Consider the following 25,765-nt stretch of genomic DNA (forward strand, 5'->3'; position numbering starts at 1 on the left):
CAATAATTTATTATTGAATTCATATTTTGAAAATTCAACCATTGGATTACATGTTCTATAAGTTCTTAACATGCATGCCAACTTTCATGCCAATCGGATGTAATTTACCATTTGATTTGTAAACTTATCTTTTATGCGTTATATTAAACTACAAAAACTTGAATTTAGACAATTGATTAATGACATCCCTATTAATCTTTAATCATCATGAAATTTTGTAAGCATGAAACATTATATGAAGATAATGTAATCTAATGGTAAATTTATCAAAATTCACATCGAATTAAGAAATATAGGGTTGGGTTCAAGTTACACCAAACGTAACTCTAAAAAACGTTCCACCATCCAATAATATATTATTAATTTCATATTTTGAAAATTCATCCGTTGGATTACATTTTCTATATGGTCATAACATGTTAGCCAATTTTCATGCCAATCGGATGTAACTTACAATTTGATCTATAAACTCATCTTCTATGCATTATTTTTAACTACAAAAATTTGAATCTGGACAATTGATTGATGACATGGTTATTAATCTTTGATCACCTTAAATTTTTCTAATCTTGAAAAATATATAAAGATAATATAATGTAACAGTAGATTTGTCAAAATTCACATTGAATTAAGAAATATAGGGTTGGGTTCAAGTTATACCTGATATAACTCTAAAAAATGTTACACCACCCAATAACTTATTATTGAATTACTATTTTGAAAATCCAACCGTTGGAGTACATGTTATATATGTTCTTAGCATGCATGCCAATTTACATGCCAATCAGATATAATTTACCATTTAATCTTTAAACTCATATTTTATGCGTTATTTTAAATTACAAAAACTTGAATTTAGACAATTCTTTGATGACATGCCTATTAATCTTTAATCACCTTAAAATTTTGTAATCATGAAAAATATATGAAGATAATATAATCTAACGGTAGATTTGTCAAAATTCATATTGAAATAAGAAATATAGGGTTGGGTTCAAGTTACACCTTATGTAACTCAAAAAAATGTTACACCACCCAGCAACTTATTATTTAATTCATATTTTGAAAATCCAATCGTTGAATTACATGTTCTATTTATTCTTAACATGCATGCCAATTTTTATGCCAATTAAGTGTAATTTATCATTTGTTCTATAAACTCGTCTTTTATGCATTATTTTAGAGTACACCTTGAAATTCACATTAATCTTTGATCTTTGATCACCTTGAAATTTTGTAACCGTGAAAAATATATGAAGATAATGTAATCTAACAGTAAATTTGTGAAAATTCAGATTGAATTAAGAAATATAGGGTTGGGTTCAAGTTACACCTGGCATAACTCTAAAAAATGTTACACAATCTAATAACATATTTTGAATTCATATTTTTGAAAATCCAATCATTGGATTACATGTTCTATAGGGTCTTAACATGCATGCCAATTTTCATGTCAATCAGATGTAATTTACCATTTGATCTATAAACTCATATTTTACGCATTATTTTAAACTACTAAAACTTGAATCTAGATAATTGATTGATGACATGACTTTTAATCTTTGATTACCTTAAAATGTTGTAAGCATGAAAAATTTATGAAGATAATGTAATCTAATAATAGATTTGTCAAAATTCATATTGAATTAAAAAATATAGAGTTGGATTCAAGTTATACCTGATGTAACTATAAAAAATGTTACACCACCTAGTAACTTATTATTGAATTTTTATTTTGAAAATCCAATCGTTGGATTACATGCTCTATATTTTCTTAAAATGCATGCCAATTTTCATACCAATCGGATGTAATTTACCATTTGATCTATAAACTCATATTTTATGCATTATTTTAAACTACTAAAACTTGAATCTAGATAATTGATTGATGACATGGCTATTAATCTTTGATCTCCTTGAAAATTTGTAAGCTGAAACATATATGAAGATAATGTAATCTCACGATAGATTTGTCAAATTCACATCGAATTAAGAAACATAAGGATAGGTTCACGTTATACCTGACATAATTCTAAAAAATATTACATAACCCAATAACTTATTATTGAACTCATATTTTGAAAATCCAACCCTTGGATTACATACTTTATATTTTCATAACATACATGCCAATTGGATGTAATTTACCATCTGGTCTATAAACTCATCTTTTATGCATTATTTTAAACTATTAAATTTTGAATTTAAACAATTGATTGATGACATGGCAATTAGTATTTGATCACTTTGAAATTTTATAAGCATGAAAAATATATGTAGATAATGTAATCTAATGATATATTTGTCAAAATTCACATCGAATTAAGAAATACAAAGTTGGGTTCAAGTTACACATGATGTAATTTTGAAAAATGTTATATCACCCAATAACTTATTATTGAATTCATATTTTGAAAATCCATCCATTGGATTGCATGTTCTATATGTTCTTAACATGCATGCGAATTTTCATGCCAATCGGATGTATTTTTCCAATTGATCTATAAACTCATCTTTTATGCATTATTTTAATGAGAACAAAATTTTTATTCACTTTTGAGAGAGAGAGAGAGAGTATGAAAGGCTGAAATTCTTGAATTTTAGGCTACCATTTTGAAGTTGAAAGTGCAATCATTTTTTTTTTTGGTACAATTGGTTAGAAAATAAAGACAAACATCTCTTATATTGGATATATATAAAAGGTTTTTTTTTTTTTTAGACTTTAAATAAAAGGTTCATCTAAATAATACAAAGTTCTATATGTTTATATTTTTTTTTTCTTTTGAATTTTAGATTAACTTTTATCTCTAAAAAAATTAATATTTTTATGATTTTTTCCAAAGGTCAATCGTGGCCCTCGCAAATAATTTAGTATTAGTTTTTTTAACAGCATATTTTAACCCACACAAAAAATAAACTTTTTGCAAGGGATTTTTATTGTCCCTTGGAAATAATTTGGTCGGAACAGCGTATGATTATAAAAATATTGAAAAGAGTCGTTTATAATTTGGTTAGTTTAAATAATTATTCCTATATAAAAACAATAAATATTCTTAAATAAACATTCTTATCAATTGTATGCCATTTTGCATACTTTCCGTGTAATGTATATACTAGAATTTGCATATTAAAAAAAAATAGCATGTAACACATGTATAAGTATAGAAATATTTAAAATTAAACACAATTTTTATCATAAAAATATAAATAATTTGTCAAATTTTTTTAAAGCAAACGTAATTAGTCACATATTAAAAATTCTTACCCAAATTTAATACTACTTATGATCATTGTTTTTCTAATTTTTAATAAGATAGAATAATATATGGTAATTTTTGTTGTGTGGTGATTTTTATGAAATATACGTGATTACTTTTTTTTTTTTTTTACAATTCACTAATAGTAGATTCTTAATATTTTGCACTCATTAACTCACATGGTACAAATATTAAAAAACTTAAGTAGACACATGGCACAAACTTAAGTGGATAATTATGATGTGGTCCCTACATAAATTTCGACACATCGCACAAAATTGGATTCTAATTTCAAATTTAATTGAACTTTCTCTGAGTTTTGCTAATTAGTGTGTGTGTGTGTGTGTGTGTTTGGATTATATTAGCTTATGATTACATATAAGTGGACAAGGGGGCCAATGGCCCTCCTTATTTTTTTGACCATTTTCTATTAAGCAACAGAGCCGGAGGCTAAAGTTGCCACACACAACCAATAGCAAGGTTGCCCTCCTAACTTCAAGTCCCGGCTCCGTCCCTAGTGGCACCCCATTAAATATCTCAACCTACCGCCACTTCTTTCTGTGCTATCCCTCTATTTCGGCATTTGCATTTCAGTTTCTTCAGATACCAATTTCAAACTTTTGAATGTTTCATACTAGTATACCACCACTTCAAGGGTGAAGGTAGATGTAGATCTAAATGGGTATTCGACGATCTCTCTTCCTCTCTCTCTCTCTGTCTCTCATTTTTTTGTTTTATTTTTTATTTGATAGTCCTTTGTCGGTGGGGTTGTGATGTATATTTTAGAGGTGAGGCGGCTCAATCTTTCCAAAAACAACTATGTTTTGACATCCTAACTAAACCATTCTAAAACCGGTTAAACCATCCTTGTTTCCGATTATTCCGGTTGAACCTACGGCTTCCGGTTTTTAATTCTTTTTGTGTAATTTCTGATTTTGTAAGATAACCGGACTAGACTGTAGTCTGGTTCCTGTTGATACTGTATTTGTTTGCCCTCAATTTGCGCGCCAAACCCCAAAAAATCCAAAAATACTATTTTTTTTCTCTCCATGGGGCCGCGAGAACATCTAGAATGACGTGATGCAACCCGTTCGGGCATCGGAGCACTCAAAGTACCTCTTTTAGCCAACATGACCAAAACACCCCTAGTCAACCCTAGATAAGATGCACATGCTCAGAGACGTTTTCAGAACTTTTTTTTTTTAAGTGTTGGAAATGTTTAGTCATCCCCTCCATCTCTTCCTTGGAACCATTCTTCATCAACGTTAGCATCTGGATCATGGTTATGATAGTAACGATCATCATGACCAATAAGAGGATTGGGCATTTCCCAATGCTAACTTCCGACAGCCATAACTTTTGATCCGACCGTTGGATTTTCAAGATCCATACCTTTTCAGAAACAAGAAGCTAAGATTTTTTCAGGGGTGTCAAGATCAACCCAATCAGAGGCCTTTTGAAGGTGGCAGCCCTTGAAGGGCCGCCGGTAGCCCTACAAGGGCTACTGCCTTAAAAATCGTGCCAAGGCTATAAAAGGCCCCAGGCACCCTTCAAACCCAAAAAAAGAGACTTCAGAGCTGCCTGCTCTCTACCTGGACGAATTCTGAGCTTTTCTCCTCTCTTCCAAACACTAAAAACACACAAAAAATACATCAAAGCCTCTTGATTCTTCTCTTCACCAAAAATACAAGGTATTGTTCATACTCTCCATCTTCCTCTCCTTGGTTCCATACCTTGGATTTGAGGTTTAAGGGGTACGGATGTAGCTTTTTAGCTACTATCCATACCCCTTTTTCTTTAAAGCTTCATCTAGCTTTTATCTTGCTCTTTTTGCCTTAATAATATGATTTATTACTTTTCTTAGCATGTTTCCTGCTTTATCTTGCTCCTAGCATGTTCTTAGTTTAGATACATGTTCTTCCATGCTTGTTTACATGTTGGGTTTTTTTTTTTTTTTTTTTTTTTTTTGTCTTGATCTACATGTTTTATGCTTTATGTCATGCTTTAGATGCTTAGATCTTCTCTTTCCCATGTGTTGATGTTTGGGCCTACATGCTCAGATGCTTGATATTATGTCTCTGGCCATGCCTTGCCTAGATCTACATGTTTGTATGCATGTTCTAGGTTCCTATGCCTATGTCTATGTTTTCACATTCCTATGTGCTTGGATTTATGTTCTCTACATGCTTCATGCCATCATCTATGTGCTTGCATGCTTCACGCCATGTTTATGTGCTTAGGCCTAGACTTTGTTTGTCATGCAATGTGCTATTGTAGCCCTTTTGTTCCTTTTATCACATCTTCTTGTGTTTTGGCCTAATGGTTAGGACGCAATCTAGACCCTATGATCTTTGTCATTCACCAAGGTCTACATCAAAGGGTTTGGATCATCCTATTTACATGTCTATGCTTGCTTGCTTCTATGCTTTATGTTATGTGTTAGCCTCTCTAGTTCTAGGCTTTGCCATGTTTGACGCCCTCCACAGGCTTGACCTTGTGTGGTTACATCCGATGCCCATGAGGCATTGTTCGGATGTAACCATTTGGGAGGCATCTCTGGATGCCGAGGTTGCTCTATGTGTATCCTTCCTTTTTTTGCTCCGTGTGATTTTATGCTTACCATGCTTGTTTGTGCCACCTGTTGGCTTTTTATGCATCTTTACATGCTTCCTTACATGTCCATGCATGAGTCTTGCTTGCTAGTATGTCATCCACGCTTCAAGACAATGAAGTTATGGACATTCAATTCAAACCTACATTTATCCCTTGCGGATGCCACCTTTTGTTTGCTTTCTTACTTGTTTGCCTTCTCGCTTGTTTGCTTGCTTTGTTGTTTCTTTACTTGCTATGTCTATCACACTTATTTGCTTTATGCCTCTTTCATATGCTCTTTGCATCTTTTCCTTCCATTGCTTGTCTGTTGATTCCTTGTCTTTGCCTTTGCATGTACACACATGAAGTGAGAACGCATGGAGCTAGGGCACGATCTCCCGTGCACAAGCAAAAAGGGCAAAGACGCAAGCATGTAGATACAAGCCAAGTGGCAATGTTTAGTAGTTTTAGGGGTTTAGCCTCTCCCATTTGGTTAGGTAATCTTTAAATCCCCTTTCCTCCCTCCCTCATTTCTCTCTTAGATAGGTTGTATTAGGTATATCATGCCATGTACCATTCGTCCACCCTTGTTTTTTTCCTGCATCTATATTTTGGGCCATGCCCTAGGGATGTAGGCAATTACTTATTTGCTCTGTGTGCTTGCATTGTACATAATGTATGTATATATATACCTACTCGCCCCTTCTAGTGTGATTGTCACAGTCCATGTCACCTAAGGCAAAGCGATGCCTAATTTTTGCTGCGAAAGTAAGATGACATGTCGCTGAATTTTCGCCGTGGAAATCTGATTCTTTGCCCGAATGCCTTAGGAAAGCATAGATTGGGACCACACCCATTCAAAAGCCAAACCTCAAAGCCCCCCATGCATGCGAAGCCCCGAAAGCAAATGCCAAAATCATGTTTTTACTGCCAATCTCCAAAAATTAAGGTTTTATCAAAACAAAGGATTGCCCTTGGACAGACGTTGTGGGGTGCCTAACACCTTTTCCGCACATAACCAAACTTCCAGACTCAAAAATCAAGTTTTTTTGCCATCCACATTAAATTAAGAAAAATGCCCTTTTTCTTAGCCTAAGATTGGTAATAACATCAACTAGAAACTGGTGACCAATCACACCTTTGATTGGTGGCGACTTCACTTACCTTTGATAATCCCTTAAAATTTGGCCAAGATTCCTGCCACACTGCCAAAGGTAGACAAATACCTTCCTCCATCGAGAAAGAGAGCACCTCAAGCTCTATGTGAACCACACCAAGCACACCAACCAATCGAGAAGGGCCTCCAACAGGCCCTACGCACGTGGGAGCGTCGCCACGATAGGTGGTCAAATGAAGTCCCGATGACGGCGATTTTTCGCTCCGATCGAGGCCGAGCGTCGACAGTTCCCAGTTGAACCAGCAGGTCTGGTCTGGTTTTTAAAACCATACTATAATGTAATAGGTACCTATACTAAATTGGATCTAATCAAGAACACCTTCTAGAGTGATCATTGTTTATTAAAAGGGTGATCTGTCACAATTATCCTATTGTTCTTAAACATGAGGGGTTTGCGTATATTTTATACTACTATTTAAGGGGTTTCCCTTGTTTGGGATCTTCATTTCTTGATTCAAAAATACCCCTACACCCCTATGTTTAAGTAGAGACAAAACTAAAGGACAATTTGGTAAAAATACAACTCTAACTTTCATTAAAACATTGCCTAAAAAATACAGCAACTCTCCTGTTGATTTTAAATTGATTTATCCATTTTATCAAAAAAAATTTACTTTATCCACTTATAAATTGAAATGAATGAGAAAACGTGTAAACCTTAAATTTGAATGAATGAAAAATTATGACACTAAAAAATAAAAATAAAAGCTTTTATTATGCATGTAACTTTGAAGATGTCAACATGTTTGCTCATTTAAAGGTTATATATGGACATGATAGGTTTTATGTATAATAAGTAAAATGTGTAAATGTTCAACAATGAATTTACCAATCTCTAAGATAGAGTTTATTCAGTTAATTTCATATTGGAGTGGGACTCAAGACAAAATCGATTGTTGACATTTTTCTAAGTTTTTTTCATATATATAATATTTATAAAGAGTTCTCGCTCAAAAATAATTTTGGAGTCCAATAAAGTTAGGGCTTACATAAGCTAGGGATGTGACATTGATATGTGTTGAAATGACAAATATATAAAATGTTAAGTACTAATATATTAATATAACTTGAGCCACCTTGCCTGTGGGGTTGTGATGTATGGACAAATTTGTAATAAAGAAACATGGTAGATCACACGATTCATTTTTTATCTAAGATTATCTTCTTATTGAGCCACCACTATTGGGACTATCGTATTTTCTTTGCCGACCTTGATATTATTGGTGGAGAGTTATAATCAACGTTTTTCCTATGTTTGGTCCACTTGTATGGCTATCCAAATTTATTTGTGATTTTTTTTTTTTGTTTTGTATCTTTATCGTTTGTGAGAGCTTAATTATTTTTGTTGGTTTATTAGATATCTAGATTTTAAAAATAAATTGTGCAAAATTTGTATATAAATTAAATAGATTGAATAAACATGGAACAAAGAAAGGGATTATATTGAGCTACATAGTGTATTAATAAAAATAATTAATTAATTTTAGAAAAATGAATCATGGAACAAAGTTTTTATAGAGGGACTATACTTTCAGTTTAAAAGTAAAAGGGATTATATTGAATTTAATTTATTTGCATGTGTCTCATTAGTCATTACTCTTTGCTCATTAAAGGCACTAAAAGGTCAAATAATGGCTTCCTTTTTTCCATAAAAATATCAAAACATGGTTGTCTTACAGGTCAGTTCTATTGTCATTGGCTCAATAATTAGATTTAGACTCATCTATGATCTACCATTGCTATTTTAATAGCTCCAATACTATCGCCTCTAAAATGTAAGCAGTCAAGTACTAATACAACTTCTTCTTAAAATTTTCAAAAAAAAACTACCATGAATAAGACATGGAAACCCAAAAAATAAAAAAATATTCATGCGTGCGATGAGGCTAGTATATAATATATTAATATTTAGTTAATATATAATTATTTAGTTATTTAATTGATAAATATAAATTTATGCCCATATTCGTGTTTTTATATTAATGAAATGAGATGATATTCTTTTAAAAAAAATGTCATGACCAATGTTTAATTACTGCCTTGCATGCCAACAATGTGGCACCACAAGGAACACACACAATGAATGGGAAAAAAAAAACAAAAAACAAAAAGACTATAACCAATAGAAAACTGAAATGTGGCACCCCATTGAAACTTTCAACATTTGCATTCCAGTTTCTTCATACACCAATTTCAAACTTTCGAGTGTTTCATACCAGTCTACCACCACTTTCTAGTTTCCTTTTATTTCAGCATTTCTCTCTTAGTTAGGGATTCATTTCCTCAAGGGTGAAGATAGATGTAGATCTAAAAGGGTATTCGACTCTCTCTCTCTCATTGTTTTGATTTATTTTTTATTTGATAGTCCTTTGTCGGTGGGGTTGTGATGTATATTTTAGAGGCGAGGTGGCTCAATCTTGCCAAAAACGACTGTGTTTTGACATCCTAACTGAACTGTTTTAAAACCGGTTAAAACATCCTAGTTTCCAATTTGTTCGATTGAACCAGCAATTTCCAGTTTTTTATCCTTTTTGTGTAATTTTTGGTTTTGTAAGATAACAAACCGAATTGTAGTCTGGTTCCCAATTGAACCGGCCGGTCTAATCCATTTTTAAAACCATATTGAAATGTGATAGGTACCTATATTAAACTATATCTTATCAAGAACACCTTCTAGAGTGATCGTTGTCAATTAAAAGGGAGTTCTGTCACAATTTTCCTATTGTTCTTGAACATGAGAGGTTTACACATATTTATTTATTATGCATGTAGCTTTGAAGACGTCAACTTTTTTTTGTTGTTGATGTGTTTGAAGATGTCAACTTGTTTGCTCATTTAAAGGTTATATATGGACATCATAGGTTTATGTATAATAAGTAAAATGTTTAAATGTTCAACAATGAATTTACCAATCTCAAAGAGAGAGAGTTTATTCAATTAATTTCATATTTGAGTGGGACTTAAGACAGAATTGATTGTTAAAATTTTTCTAAGTTGTTTCAATATATATAATATTTATAAAGAGTTCTCGCTCAAAAATAATTTTGGACTCCGATAAAGTTAAGGCTTACATAAGCTAGGGACGTGACATTGATATGCGTTGAAATGACAAATATATAAAATGTAAGTACTAATATATTAATATAACTTGAGCCACCTCGCTTGTGGGGTTGTGATGTATGGACAAATTTGTAATAAAGAAACATCGTAGACCACAAGATTCATTTTTTATCTAAGATTTATCTTCTTATTGAACCCCCCAGAAAAAAAATCCCAAAGCCACCACTGATGGGACTATCGTATTTTCTTTGGTGGTGTTGATATTATTGGTGGAGAGTTATAATCAATGCTTCTCCTTTGTTTGGTCCACTTGTATGGCTATCCAAATTTATCTGTGATTTTGTTTTTTTTTCTTTTGTATCTTTATCGTTTGTGAGTGCTTAATTATTTTTGTTGGTTTATTAGATATCTAGATTTTAAAAATAAATTGTGTAAAAGTTGTATATAAGTGAAATAGATTGAATAAAAAAAAATAATTTTAGCATACTTCTAAGCACTTTGTAGCTCTTTAGAATTTAAATCCCTATAGTGTATTACAAAAATAAAATTAATTAATTTTAGCAAAATGAATCATGGAACAAAGTTTTTATAGAGGGACTATACTTTCAGTTTAAAAATAAAAGGGATTATAATGAATTTAATTTATTTGCATGTGTCTCATTAGTTATTACCCTTTGCTCATTAAAGGCACTAAAAGGTCAAATAATGGCTTCCTTTTTTTCCATAAAAATATCAAAACATGGTTGTCTTACAGGTCAGTTCTATTGTCAATGGCTCAATAATTAGATTTAGACTCATCTATGATCTACCATTGCTATTTTAATAGCTCCAATACTATCGCCTCTAAAATGTAAATAGTCAAGTACTAATACAACTTCTTCTTAAAATAAAAAATATAATAAAACTACCATGAATAAGACATGTAAGTCCAAAAAATAAAAAAATATTCATTCGTGCGATGAGGCTAGTATATAATATATTAATATTTAGTTAATATATATGATGATGCAAAGAAAATCAGTAGATTGGATGCTTCAGGCTTCAAAGGTTTAGCGACTGTTTTGAAGGCTTGAAAAAGAAAGAGCAAATGATCAAAGGTGACCAGGGTAGATCGGTCAAGAACCCTCTGATGCCCAAGTTAGTTTCTCTTTTTAAATTCTGGAGTTCCAACTTTTCAGGAATTGTAAAAAACGTACCTTTATCTGGTCTGAATGGGTGTTTATATAGTGCGCCCCAGAAGCGGTTATTAGATTTGTAACTTCCCCTGTATTTTAGGAGGCCAGAAGGTTCAAGAATAACTTCCACAACTGTAGTAGGAGTTATACCTTTTTGCATAACTGTCATTGGAAGTTAAGTATTTAATAAGGAGTTGTTGCAATGAACCTGGATCTCCCTCATGCTTTGGAGCAATAGCATGTGGTTCCATCTCCAACTCTTGTAGGCCTTGGGAATCTCCTAAGTGTTAGGGGGGTTGTCTAGGAACCTTCCTGATGGACGACCCTCATTCCCATGGACGGCCATCCTGCTATGGACGACCTTCTTATATGGGATATCTTTTTTGCTCTGGACGCCTCTTATGAACGAATTGGAGTTAGTTCAATTTTTTTAGTTCACCATCAGTTGCCCCCGTTGTCCAAGGGTCGTTTAGAGCATTGGAGGATCTACTGTTGTTCTTTGGACGCATGTCTTCGTATTAGTAGTCAAATGTCGTACCATGTGTCACAATTTGAATGGTTAAATTTTATTGTCTCGGATTGTGCCACGTGTCATAGCTTCATTGGCAACTTGTCACATCGATTTAAGTTTTCAAGGGAAATGCCACATGGTGCTTCCTGGTTGGTCACGTCATTTCAAATTCCAATTTTCAACGCCTATAAATAGTGGAATTCCTCTCATACCTTTTACATTTCTCAAATTTTCTTCTTTGACATTCCTCATCCATTGCCTTCTCTAGAAGTGTTCCAGCATCCTTAGTATTCCTTCTTCTAGAGCCAGGAAATCTCCTCATCCCCCTTCTATGGTTTTCCTTCAAATTTCGGTATGTCTGAGGTTGTTGTTTCCTCATCTAGCAATAGTGTAGAGAAAGCTTTAGACGAGTATCATGACTCTAGTTATAATGGTTCTAGTAGCGATAGCAGTAGTAGCAATAGTGGGGATACTGAGGAATACACGTCTGGGGTCCCTGGGATTCCCTTAGAGGTCTTTCAAGAACACCTTAGGACGAGGGCAGCCTTCGGTTCTCTGGCTGGCACCTCAACAAGTGTTCCTCCGTCCGATCCTATAGATGAGGTAGAGACTATATACAGTTGTACTGTAGGTATTCTTTCCAAGGCAAATGAGAAAAGATTAGCTGCCCTTAGGAGCTGGTACCAAATCCCTGACAAGCTCAACCCTAAGTTAGTCATCGATGGGGAATGGTGCTGTCAACCTCATTTTGGGATAGGCATTTACAAGGCTTACCTTCTAGGGGGTCTTAGGTTACCTTTGAATGCCTTTGCTAGAGAGTTAGGGAACCTTTATCCTGGGCTAGATACCCTGTCGAGGTTGGCAGGGATCCTTTTGCCCCTGTACTAAAGAGTTAGGGAACCTTTATCCTGAAGGTATGCTTATTATGATTATTTTACTATCACTATTATATATCTTATTTTTTTCCTGTAATCATTTGACAATTTTTCATTCTCCTTTCTTTTCTCTCTTCTTGTTATAGGTATTAGACGACCAACCTTGAACAAGCTCTACCTTGACCTTTTTCACTCTTTGGTAAGCCTTCAGTGTCTTGCTATCTGGGGGCTTGGTTCTGAGCCATCCAAAGAAGCCCTAGATCACGCACTCACTGTCCGCAGGCGTAAGTTTTCTATCCCACCTCCCTTTTTTTTAAAGAGTTTATACTTTTATTACCTCTTGGATGACTAAGTCTTTTCCTTCAGGGATGGCAACCATGAAAGAAAAAAAAGGTAAAAAAGTGGTGGACGAGGCAACCAAGGACATTGAAAATTAGCCTCGTCCAGCCGTTGGCGATAAAATGAATTTATCAAAAGCTATTGACTTGGAGAATCTTCCAAGCCGTTGTAAGGAAAAGAGGGCAAAACATAGGGCTTCCAAGACTGGGATTGTCACTCCTGGTCTCCCTATTCCCCCTCCCTCTCAGCAGCCGTCTATTTAGATCCAGGACATAGACTCGTCTGAGCTTGCTCACATCCCCTCATCCAAGACTACCATGCCTACCTCGTCTCATCCTCCTCTGAAGGTCCTTATGAACGTTGTTGAAAATGAGGATTTGGCTTGGGAAAGATTTGAGAAGGTCGTGACTGGTGAGGATGTGGCCGCGTGCTATGACATGTCCTTAAGGGAATTTGAGCACTTAGGTGTTCACAATCTTTTCAAGGTAAGTAAAGGAACTTTTCAAGGTCAGAAGGTCCTTATGAACGTTGTTGTCACAGTATATACATATGTTTTGTTTTTTTTTTTTTTTGACAAAAATTTCTGATCACTTGTGCAAGCTATGGCGAAGTTCATCGCCATGTCCAGGTAGGCCATAGAGCTAAACAAGATGAGGATCTTGCTAGAAAAAAGGATCAAGGAAGTCGAGGGCAATTGCAAAGGCTGGGCTGAAGTAGCAGCTAAGGCTAAGGATGAAGCAAAGGAGCTGCGAAATCTCATGGAAGAGCTTAAGACTGATATTATCGAAAAGGACACTCGTCTTGATCACCTTCAGAAAAAGAATGATGAGATGAGCAGTTCTCTTGAGAAAGCCAAAAAAGGTGCAGTGGATGAGTTCAGAGCTTCCAAGCAATTGACTGATTTACTAGACGCCAACTATGCAGCTGGGTTTGAAGATTTTTGTATGAACACTAAGGAAAAGTTTCCTAAAGTCGACTTTAGCTCTATCAAACTTCAACTTGGTGGTGCTGCTAGCTCTTTCCTCTAGACGAGTTCTGAAGACATTAATATCGAGGATGACGCTACCACCCACCCAACCCAGGACAAGTCAAAGACCAGAGAGGATCCATCAGGAAAAGTATACAAATTTGAATTGTTTACTTTCTTCCTTTTCTTCTTTTTTATGAGGCCCATTGTTTAGGACTATTTAAAATTTATTTAAGTACATTTCACTCGTCCATAATAATTTGGACAAGTTTCCAAACAACTGCCTTCTTAAGCTTTTACTTTATAAGGGTTTTTGGACGGTGGTCGTCTACCCTTTTTAAACTTTGATGAATGAATGTTTATTTTTATTCATTATTGATTGTTGTTGTATGGACGAGTTTATCCCTTGCTTACACTATTCATGTTACACTGGTTTTGAAGTGGTCTATCCACTCGTTTCTTTTATGTTTAACATGTTTGCCATTCTTTAATTTTTCAAGTACAACTCGTCCTATGAATGACTAGTAGCTAGTTCTTTTCCTCGTCCATAGGCTGGACAGTTTACCTCCGTCTTTGGATAATATGCCTTTGGTATTCAACTCGTCCAAAATGTTGGATTGCCTTGGTTAGGTATGTCTATCCATGAATTTAAATATCTAAAAATATTTTCATATGAATGCATTCTTTCGTCCATTTCCTGGGCGTCAATGCTTATGGTTTAATTCCATCCCTTGGACAAGTATATATTTTCTCGTCCATTAACTAGACGAGCATGCCTCAGCATATTTTTTCTTCGTTTTATCCTCATTTCAAGGAATGCTTTTAGACGTTACATCCCCGCGTCCAAAGATTTTTGTTCATCCTAGGCATTAGCTTTCTTATAGGTGAAATTATGGAGATTAGATTCATGCATCAAATACATTGGAAATCCAAACCATATTAATGATATAAACATCATCCACAAATATGGCACATGCTTAGAAGCTAGTGCCTTAGTAAATTAAAGTACTTATACAAGTACATGACTTCGTTCTTCACAAATTTGTCTGTAGACGGTGCAAAAGTTGGGAACTAGTGCACTCATTTTTTCTTAAAAACATGACAGTAGGAGTAAAAACATGTAATAATAGTAGACCACATAGCTACAACTTTGTCCATGGTAATTTTCGTCCAAGCTCACCCTTCACTGATAGTACTTTCTCAAATGCTCAACGTTTCAAGGGTGTTCTAGCTTCCGTGCATCTAAAGCTTCCAAGTAGTATGACCCCTGCCTCTTGCAATTGATAACCCTATAGGGTCCTTCCCAATTAGACCCTAGTTTTCCATGAGCCGGATTCCTGGTTGCCAAGGTTACCCTTTTAAGGATGAGGTCCTCAATGCTGAAACACCTAGGTTTTACCATGGCATCATATTACCTAGCCATAAGATTTTTGTATCTTGCTGTCCTTTGTTCTGCATCCATCCTTACCTCATTAATAAGATCAAGGTTAAGATGAAGTTGTTCTTAATTTTCCTTCTCCTGGTACTTCATCACTCGATGATTAGCCATATGAACTTCTGCAGGTATGACTGCTTCAATTTTGTAGGCTAGCTTGAAAAGGGTTTCTCTTGTTGGGGTCTTCATCGTCGTCCTGTAAGCCCAAAGAACACCTAGCAACTCATTTGGCCACACCCCCTTTGCCCCTTTGAGCCGAGTCTTGATGATTTTTAGTAAGGATCGGTTTGCTACTTCTGCTTGTCTGTTCACCTGTGGGTGAGAGAGTGAGGAATAGTGATTCTTGATTCCAAACTACTTACAAAAGTCTCTAAAAGGTGCATTGTCAAACTATCATCCATTATCAGATACTAGCACCCTAGGTACCCTGAACCTACATACAATGTTCTTCCAAACAAAGTTTTTGACATTTTGCTGAGTAATTTTTGTTGGAGAATTGGCCTCCACCCACTTGGTAAAGTATTCAATCCCTATAACCAAAAATTTCATCTGTCTAGTTCCTAGTGGGAAAGGACCTAAGATATCCAACCCCCATTGCGTAAAGGGTCATGGGACCATCATTGGGGTCTGGTACTCCGAGGGTTGTCTAGGAATGTTGTTGAAGCGTTGACATTGGTCACACACCTTGACATAAGCCTTAGTATCTGCTTGAATAGTTGGCTAGTAATAGCCTGCACGGATGACCTTATGGACTAGCGACCTTACTCCCGAGTGATTCCCACATGCTCCTTCATGGACTTCCCTCAATACATAGTTCGACTCGTCTGGGGCTAGGCACCTTAGGTAGGGCTGAGAAAAGCCTCGTTTGGGGTCTGCCCCCATTGCGTAAAGGGCCATGGGACCATCATTGGGGTCTGGTACTCCGAGGGTTGTCTAGGAACGTTGCTGAAGCATTGACATTGGTCACACACCTTGACATAAGCCTCAGCATTTGCTTGAATAGTTGGCTAGTAATAGCCTGCACAGATGACCTTATGGACTAGCGACCTTACTCCCGAGTGATTCCCACATGCTCCTTCATGGACTTCCCTCAATATATAGTTCGACTCGTTCGGGGCTAGGCACTTTAGGTAGGGCTGAGAAAAGCCTCGTTTGTAGAGTACTTCATCTATGAGGACGTACTTGGCAGCCCTGACCCTCAACTTCCTAGCCTCGTCCTTGTCTTCTGGAAGCCTTTCATCCTTGAGATAGACTATTATTGGACTCATCCAATTTTCTCCCCCTCCTATTTGTTGTATTTCTGGAAGGTCTATGCTCGACATGTATTGGATTTTGTCACACTTGTCCATAATTCCTCTTGCTGAAGCTGCTTTCACCAAAGCATCTGCTTTCATGTTTTCCTCCCTCGGGACTTGAACAAAACTAGCTTCTTTAAACTTTTCGATGAGCCACTTCACTTTGTTGAGATACTTCTTCATTTGCTCCTCCTTAGCTTCACACATTCCATTCACTTGATTAATAACCAATTGAAAGTCTCCTTTAACTACTGTTGATTCCACTCCTAAAGACTTAGCCAACTCTAGTCCTTTGAGGAGAGCTTCACATTCAGCTTTGTTATTGGTGGTTTGGTATTGTAGACGGGTTGCATATTCCATTTTATCTCCCTCAGGGGACTTTAGTATGACTCCAATCTCTCCTGCGTATAGCATGGATGATCCATCTACATTGATAAGCCACCTTTGAGCCCCTACCTCTTTGTCTAGCTCGTCTTGACTAGGAGTGAACTCCGCAATGAAATCTATTAGTGCTTGTGCTTTACCGTGCTCCTTAGTTGGTACTTGACATCAAGCTCACTAAGCTCCACGAACCATTGGACTAGTCATCCTGCAGCTTCCAACTTGTTCATTTCCTTCTTTAGGGGATGATCTGTTAGGACATTGATGATATGAGCCTGAAAATAATGCCTTAGCTTCCTAGAAGCTGTGACCAAAGCAAAGGTTAGCTTCTCCATCATTGGATATCGTCCTTCCATTCCTTTCAGCACACGGCTAGTATAATAAACCGGCTTCTGAATCCGCCCTTCCTCCCTAATTAGTGCCGAGCTCATTGCATGTGGGGACACCGCCAAGTACAAATATAATTCTTCACTAGGTATAGACGGGCTCAGCAAAGGTGCTATGGTGAGGTAAGCCTTGAGGTCTTGGAAGGCCTTTTTAACACTCGTTCATCCACTCAAATGCCTTTCTGAGAACCTTAAAGAATGGTAAACACTTGTTAGTAGCTTTCGAGACAAACCTGTTAAGGGCGACAACTCGTTTGGTGAGAGATTGGACTTCTTTGATATTCTTCGGTGGCTCCATATTCAGTATCGCTTGGATTTTGTCTGGATTTGCCTCAATTCCTTTATGTAAAACCAAGAACCCCAAAAACTCCCTTGACAAAACTCCAAATGCACATTTGCTTGGATTCAACTTCATGTTATACTGCATAAGTGTATTAAAGGTTTCTTGAAGGTCGTCCAGATGCTTCTCCTCGTCCAAACTCTTTACCAACATGTCATCTACGTAAACCTCCATATTTCGTCTGATTTGTGGATGAAACAAATGGTTAACAAGTCTTTGGTAAGTTGCCCCCGTGTTCTTTAACCCAAAAGGCATTACCTTGTAGCAAAATAACCCTTAGCTAGTAATGAAGGAAGTCTTCTCTTGATCCACCTTGTCCATCTTTATCTTATTGTAGCTCGAAAAGGCATCCATGAAACTTAGTAGTTTATGAACTGCTATCAAATCCACCAGCTAGTCAATGCATGGCAGCGGATAACTATCCTTGGCGCAAGCCTTGTTTAAATCAGTGAAATCTGCGCACATCCTCCACTTGCCATTAGCCTTCTTGACCATAACCATATTAGCCAACCAGTATGGATAATAAACTTCCAGGATAAATTTCGCTGTGATAAACTTCTAGACTTCTTTTTTGATGACATTGTCTCGTTCTGGAGCAAAAACTCTTTTCTTTTGACGTACAGGCTTGGAGGAAGGATACACGTTTAGACGATGAGTAATGACACTTAGGTCAATACTTGGCATGTCCTTGTGACTTCATGTGAAAACATCAAGGCTTTTCTTCAAAAACTAGACCACGGTTTGCTTTGTCTTCTTTTCCATACTCGCCCCAATTCTAGTAAACTTCTCGGGGTTGTTCTCGTCCAAAAGAATATCTTTTAGTACTTCAGTGGGCTCTGCAGTAATCCTTCTTTCATCTATGTTCATCGTTTGTGCGTGCTCGTCCATAGCCAACATGGCTAGCATTCTCTGGTGGCTAATTGATCTCCTTGTACTTGACCTACTCCATACTCAGTCGGGAACTAGAAAGAAAAATGGTAGGTAGAAGTTACTCGCTTTCCAACTATTTAAAGTTGGCCTTCCAATGATGGCATTGTATGATGATGAGCAATCAACCACAAGGAAGTTTACCTTTCTGGTTATTTGTTATGGGTATGCCCCGATTACCACAGGTAACGTGATGGTGCCCACAGGTTGCACTTTCATCCCTCCGAATCCTACCTAGGGCGAATTCAGTAGACAGAGCTAATCTCATCCCAGCCTCATTTTTTGGAAGGCGGGGTAATACAAGATGTCTGCTGAGCTGCCATTGTCTACCAACACCCTTCTAGTCGTATAATTAGCAATGAGCAAGGTAATAATGATCGCGTCGTCATGTGAGTGGTGAACTCTTTCAACATCTTGTCTGTGAACGTAATGGCTTGCTCGTTAGCTCCCTTCATCGTTGGAGATCATCCAGATAGTTGGACGTTTTGCACCACCTTCAGGTAAGTCTTCCTTGACTTGAATGATTGAGTTGTTGAGGTTCACCCCTATAATAATTCTTATTTCACCAAGTGGGGGTCGTGACGACTCCTCCACCTTTGCCTTCAACTTCTCGTCCTTGTGGTCTCGTCCAAGAAAGTTTCTCAACTTTCCTTACTTAATGAGATTCTCTATCTGCTGCTTCAAATCTAAACACTTGTCCATGTCATGCCCATGGTCTCTGTGGAAGCGACAATACTTGTTCCTATTGCACTTGTTGGGGTCTCCTTTCATTTTCTCTAGCCACTTCAAGAACGGGTTATTCTTGATTTGCAAAATCACTTGCTCAAGTGGCGTATTCAAGGGAGTGTATTGCTGATTCCTCACTGAAGAACTTGCCTTCTTGCTATCCCTGTCTTTTTTCTCTCTAGCCCAAGCCTTCTTTAGACGAGGAACCTGCTCAGGATATCGCGGGAGATCTGTTTCCATACGCTCTACTCTCTTCCTCTTCTTAGCTATGATCGCATCCTCTGTATTTATGAAATTTTGGGCTAAATGGACAAGTTCAGCCATGGTTTATGGCTATTGCTCGTAAAGCTTATGAATGAACAAATCAGAGTTGACTCCATTGTGGAAGGTGGCCAACAGCAACTTGTCATCCATCTTATCCACCACTAAGGCTTCTCTGTTGAACCCAGTAATGAAGGACCGCAAACTCTTGTTTTCCCCTTGTTCTATTATTAACAAACTGGAAGAGGAATGCTTGTGGTGTTTTCCTTCGATAAAATTGTTGACAAACAACTTACTCAACTCTTCAAATGAGCCCACAGTGTTTGGGGGTATCTTGCTGAACCACACTCGCACTGGCCTCTTGAGGGTGGTAGGGAATACCCTGCATATAATCTCGTTTGGAACCTCCTGAAGGTGCATAGTAGTCTTGAAGGTGGCGATATGATCACACGGGTCACGTGTTCCATCATATGAATCCAAGGAAGGCATCTTGAACTTTGGGGGTAAGGGATGACTATTGATGGAAGTCGTGAAAAAAGAGTCCGTTCGGTGAACTAGGTCATCTACGGGGTTCGCCCTTCTCATGTTCTCCCTCATTTCATCCATAACTTTCCTCATTTGGTCTATCTCCCTCTCCAAGTGCGGTACCCTTCTTAAAGTAGTACCCCTTGACTGGTTCTCAAGCTCAACATTTTCTCCTCTACCTTCTTGACTCTGGGCTTGCCCTTCCGTGTGTCTTTCATGGTGTTGCCTCCTTAGACTAATCTCCCTAGTCAATTCTTGGTTCTTATGGGTTAATTTCGCCATGGCTGCAACCATAGGCTGTATGTGTTGAATGGAAGGTGGTTGCATGACAAGTGCTAACTGACGATCACGGAAGGGACTACTAGAAGCATCCCTACTCTCTTGGTGGCTTGGGCTGGTAACCCTTGATCTTGTCCAAACCACACAGCCTTCTATCGGGGAAAGGCGAATTGTCAAAACGCAAGTAATTGAAATGAGTCTTCTCTTTCCCACAGACAGCGCCAACTGATGTTGCGAAGAAAATCAGTAGACTGGATGTTTCAGGCTTCAAAGGTTTAGTGACTATTTTGAAGGCTTGAAAAAGAAAGAACAATTGATCAAAGGTGACCTGGGTGGACCAGTCAAGAACCCTCCGATGCCAAAGTTAGTTTCTCTCTTTAAATTCTGGAGTTCCAACTTTTTAGGAATTGTAAAAAATGTACCTTTATCTAGTCTAAATGGGTGTTTATATAGTGCGCCCCAAAAACGGTTATTAGATTTGTAACTTTTCCTGTATTTTAGGAGGTCAAAGGGTTCAAAAATAACTTCTACAACCATCCTAGTAGTTATACCTTTTTGCATAACTGTCATTGGAGTTAAGCATTTAATAAGGAGTTGTAGCAATGAACCTGGATCTCCCTCATGCTTTGGTGCAATAGCATAATGTTCCATCTCCAACTCTTATAGGTCTTGGGAATCTCCTAAGTGTTAGGGGGGGTCGTCCAAGAGCCTTCCTGTTGGATGACCCTTATTCCCATGGACGGTCGTCCTGCTATGGACGACCTTCTTATGTGGGATATCTTTTCTGCTCTAGGCACCTCTTATGATCGAATTGGAGTTGTTTCAATTTTTTTTAGTTCACCATCAATATAATTATTTAGTTATTTAATTGATAACTATAAATTTATGACCATGTTCGTGTTTTTATATTAATGAAATGAGATGATATTCTTTTTTAAAAAAATATCATGACCAATGTTTAATTATTGCCTTGCATGCCAACAATGTGGCACCACAAGGAACACACACAATGAATGGAAAAAAATAAAAAATAAAAGGGATAATTACACTTTACCCACCTGTGGTTTGCTTCTAATTTGATGTGCCTGCCCATGGTTTAAATTTTCACACTTTGCCCACTCGTGGTTTATTCAGTTTGTACTCTGTAACCCACCTCTAATTTTTCTGTTGCTCTAACAACTTTCATCAAAAAATCAAACAAGAAAGCAAATCAAACTAATTGAAGCATAACAATTTGAACTTTATCAGTTTAACTACTCTAAAACCAATTGAAGCAGTAAATAAATCAAATTAGCCTCAGATTCAAATCAAGAAAAAAAAACCCACTGATCCTGAAACTTCACAACAATCCAAAAAAAATCACATCAACAATCTATAACTAAAAAAAAAAAAAAAAAAATCTAAACTTTGAAAAGGAGAGGGAGGGAGGGATGGAGGGAGAGAGAGATCTAAGCAAGAAAGTCGATTTGACCCATGCACTGACGACGGAGAGACGCAGCTCCACCCCATACTCCGTCAAAGGTCTGACGTCCACCCACACTCCGACGCAGCTCCACCCCACACTTCGACGCTAAACCTATGAGTTTTCTCCCTTTTATTCCCTTCTCTCACCTCCGCCCACTTCGAGCTTTGCATGTAGCCGATCCACCAAGGAAAAAATCTCCCTCACGCCGGCGAAGCCATACCCACCTCCAACATCTTCAATCCGTCGCCGATGAAGCCAATCTTTGGGTTTGGGTTTTGATTTGTGGAAAATGGGCATGACTGTTTTGGGTCTAGGTTTTGAGGAGAGTGACATGTAGGTTGCGATTTGGGTTGTGGCGGTGGTCGATCTGAGATTTTGGGTTGTCACGGTGGACATCAGCGTGGGGTCGTGGTGCTGTGGGTGGACCTGGGTTCGTGGGGCCGTGGGTAGCAGCTCGCCGTGGGTCTTGGGATTCATTTGTGCCGGGTTGAATGCATTAGTTCTTAAGTTTCAAATATATGTCTGGGTTGAATTCATTTATTCTTAAGTTTCAAATATATGCCTGGGTTGAATTCATTTGTTCTTAAGTTTCATTTGTTCTTAAGTTTCATTTGTTCTTGAATTCATTTGTAAAAATTTGGATCTAAATCTGAATAGTTGTTTGCTTGTGGTTGAGATGATAGGTTCAAATACAAGTTGAAGTTCTAAGAAATTGCATAATTTTTTTTACCAATAGCACATTTTGATTTTGTTTTCTTTTGAATTTTTATGTTTTTTATGTTTTGGGAGGAGAGAGACATAAGCATAGTTCAAAAATACATATTTACCCTTCTTTTTAACAAAGGTGGGTTATGGAGCATAAACGGAATAAACCACGGGTGGGCAAAGTGTCAAAATTTAAACCACAGGTAGGCACATCAAATTAGAGGCAAACCATAGGTGGGTAAAGTGTAATTATCCCAAAATAAAAAGACTATAACCAATAGAAAACTGAAATGTGGCAAACCATTGAAACTTTCAACATTTGCATTTCAGCTTCTTCATACACCAATTTCAAACTTTCGAGTGTTTAATACCAGTCTACCACCACTTTCCAGTTGCCTTTTATTTCAGCATTTCTCTCTTAGTTAGGGATTCATTTCCTCAAGGGTGATAGATGTAGATCTAAAACGGTATTCAACTCTCTCTCTCTCTCTCTCTCTCTCTCTCTCTCTCTCATTGTTTTGATTTATTTTTTATTTGATAGTCCTTTGTCGGTGGGGTTGTGATGTATATTTTAGAGGTGAGGTGGCTCAATCTTGCCAAAACCGACTGTGTTTTGACATCCTAACTGAACTGTTTTAAAACCAGTTAAACCATCCTGGTTTCCAGTTTTACCGATTGAGCCTGTGATTTCCAATTTTTTATGCTTTTTGTGTAATTTTCGGTTTTGTAAGATAACCAGACCGAATTGTAGTCCAGTTCTCAATTGAACCGGCCAGTCCAGTCCATTTTTAAAACCATACTGTAATATAATAGGTACCTATATTAAATTGTATCTGATCAAGAACACCTTCTAGAGTGATCGTTGTCAATTAAAAGGGTTTTCTGTCACAATTTTCCTATTGTTCTTGAACATGAGAGGTTTACACATATTTATTTATTATGCATGTAACTTTGAAGATGTCAAATTTTTTTTTGATATGTTTGAAGATGTCAACTTGTTTGCTCATTTAAAGGTTATATATGGACATGATAGGTTTGATGTATAATGAGTAAAATGTGTAAATGTTCAACAATGAATTTACCAATTTCTAAGAGAGAGTTTATTCAATTAATTTCATATTTGAGTGGGACTCAAGACAAAATTGATTGTTGATATTTTTCAAAGTTTTTTTTCATATATATAATATTTAGGAAGAGTTCTAGCTCAAAAATTATTTTGGAGTCCAATAAATTTAAGGCTTACATAAGCTAGAGACGTGACATTGATATGTGTTGAAATGAAAAATATATAAAATGTAAGTAAATGGGCCTCATGTATAATTCTACAATCTTCAAGGGTCAACTGCATTGTGTTGATGGACATTATTGCAATCTGTAGAAGTCCAAAATATTTTATTGATATGATAGAGAAATTTAAATAATATTTGGAGAGTTTCAAGTCAACTCAATAGCCTTTCAAAGTTATTTATTGATACTACAACTAAAGATTAAAATTTGTAAGGATGCCACATAGATTTTCTCTCTACAACTTATCAAGGTCTTTGTAAATAGTTAAAAAAAGGTCTTTGTCAGTATGGGACTCATGGGTGGTGCAAGCTATAGCCCAAGGGGTTCAAATGAACCCCCTAACTTGGCCAATATATAATATAATGTAATATAAAAATTTTATTTGTTTTGACCCTCTAAAATTAAAATTTGAACACTTTGATCCTATTTTTTTTCCTAAGCACAATTAAAATAAGCTTAAATATAATCCTTTTAACCCATATCTTGGCATTTTTTAAACAAAAAAAAAAAAAAGGCAAATAACAAGCCAATTTAATCTAAAACCTTGAAAATAACAATTAGTTGTTGAATCTGAAGTGCATTATTTGTTTTGTTTTAAAGATAATTTGTTATTTATTGAGTGAGGACCGGGCGTGTGGGATAGGCCAGGAGTGACTGAGTGAAGACAAAAGCAAATATTAACACAACAAAAAATTTATTAGTATCTATTTGGGAATAATTTATCTAACTTTTTGCTAAAAGTGTAAAATAAGTAAAAACTCACATGAGACCCGCAAATTGTAGGAAAAAAGATGAAGTATTAAGTTGGTTTATAATCAAGACCCAAACACACTTAATGCAATTACAAAGAACAATAGTTGTCAAAGCTGAGTTGAAGTGTTAAATACAATAATTGTAAAGAGTTAAAACAAAGTAATAGAAAAAAGAATTTTGAGCAATAATAATTAAAGTTCACTTAGTGATAATAATCAATATGCTTATTGTATTTGAAAACAATTGATGATTTCCAAGATTTCATCTTAACAATAATAATTAGTATGTTCATTGTATTATGAAACTATATGTCAAATGAACTAATAGTTTATATTTTATTTTCTTGCTAATACTATAGACAAATTTGTAATAAAGAAACATTGTAGACTACAAGATTCATTTTTCATCAAAGATTTATCTTCTTATTGACCCCCCTAGAAAAAAATCCTAGAGCCATCATTGATGGGACTATCGTATTTTCTTTGGTTAGGTGGGCCAGCCTTGATTGCATTATTGGTGGAGAGTTATAATCGATGTTTCTCCTTTGTTTGGTCCACTTGTATGGCTATCCAAATTTATCTGTGATTTTGTTTTGTTCTTTTGTATCTTTATCGTTTGTGAGAGCTTAATTGTTTTTGTTGCTTTATTAGATATGTAGATTTTAAAAATAAATTGTGTAAAAGTTGTATATAAGTTAAATATATTGAATAAACAAATTAATTTTTGCATACTTCTAACCCCAGGCTACTACTACAAGGGTTAGGCCCTTTTGTAGTGGTACTCTGATTATGTAATGTATTAAAAGCCTGTTTAAAAAACTCTCTATATTACTTTTGTATTTGTGTGTTCTAATAAATATTATTGTTTCCTCCAAAAAAAAAAAAAGTGTACTTCTAAGCACTTTGTAGCTCAATTGATAGAAAATTTTCAGTATTTTTAATGAAAATGTTTAAAATTTAAATCCCCTTATTGTATTATAAAAAAATAATTAATTTTAGCATAATGAATCATGGAATAAAGTTTTTATAGGGGGACTATAATTTCGAT

The 25,765-nt window shown here is 36.1% G+C and overlaps 1 protein-coding gene across 1 annotated transcript; it reads right to left on the reverse strand.

The window, feature by feature from the left end:
- Nucleotides 1-15,169: 15,169 nt before the first annotated feature.
- Nucleotides 15,170-17,097, reverse strand: LOC142620370 (uncharacterized). Its single transcript, XM_075793746.1, has 3 exons — nucleotides 16,730-17,097; nucleotides 15,480-15,584; nucleotides 15,170-15,341 (listed from the first exon to the last, which is right to left on the reverse strand). Exons 1-3 carry the CDS (start codon nucleotides 17,095-17,097, stop codon nucleotides 15,170-15,172), a joined length of 645 nt encoding a protein of 214 aa, XP_075649861.1.
- Nucleotides 17,098-25,765: the final 8,668 nt, after the last annotated feature.

This window comes from Castanea sativa, chromosome 12 (assembly GCF_040712315.1).
Source record: "Castanea sativa cultivar Marrone di Chiusa Pesio chromosome 12, ASM4071231v1".
Classification (NCBI taxonomy): Eukaryota; Viridiplantae; Streptophyta; class Magnoliopsida; order Fagales; family Fagaceae; genus Castanea; species Castanea sativa.

Excerpts from the sequence above, each read along its gene's own strand:
- LOC142620370 (XM_075793746.1), bottom strand. The coding sequence starts at position 17,097 with ATGCTATACGCAGGAGAGATTGGAGTCATACTAAAGTCCCCTGAGGGA. Across the intron at positions 15,585-16,729 it reads GCAAGAGGAATTATGGACAA|GACGACGATGAAGACCCCAA; the intron begins GTGTGACAAAAT and ends TTGGGCTTACAG. Across the intron at positions 15,342-15,479 it reads GCTAATCATCGAGTGATGAA|GTGTTTCAGCATTGAGGACC; the intron begins GTACCAGGAGAA and ends GGTAAAACCTAG.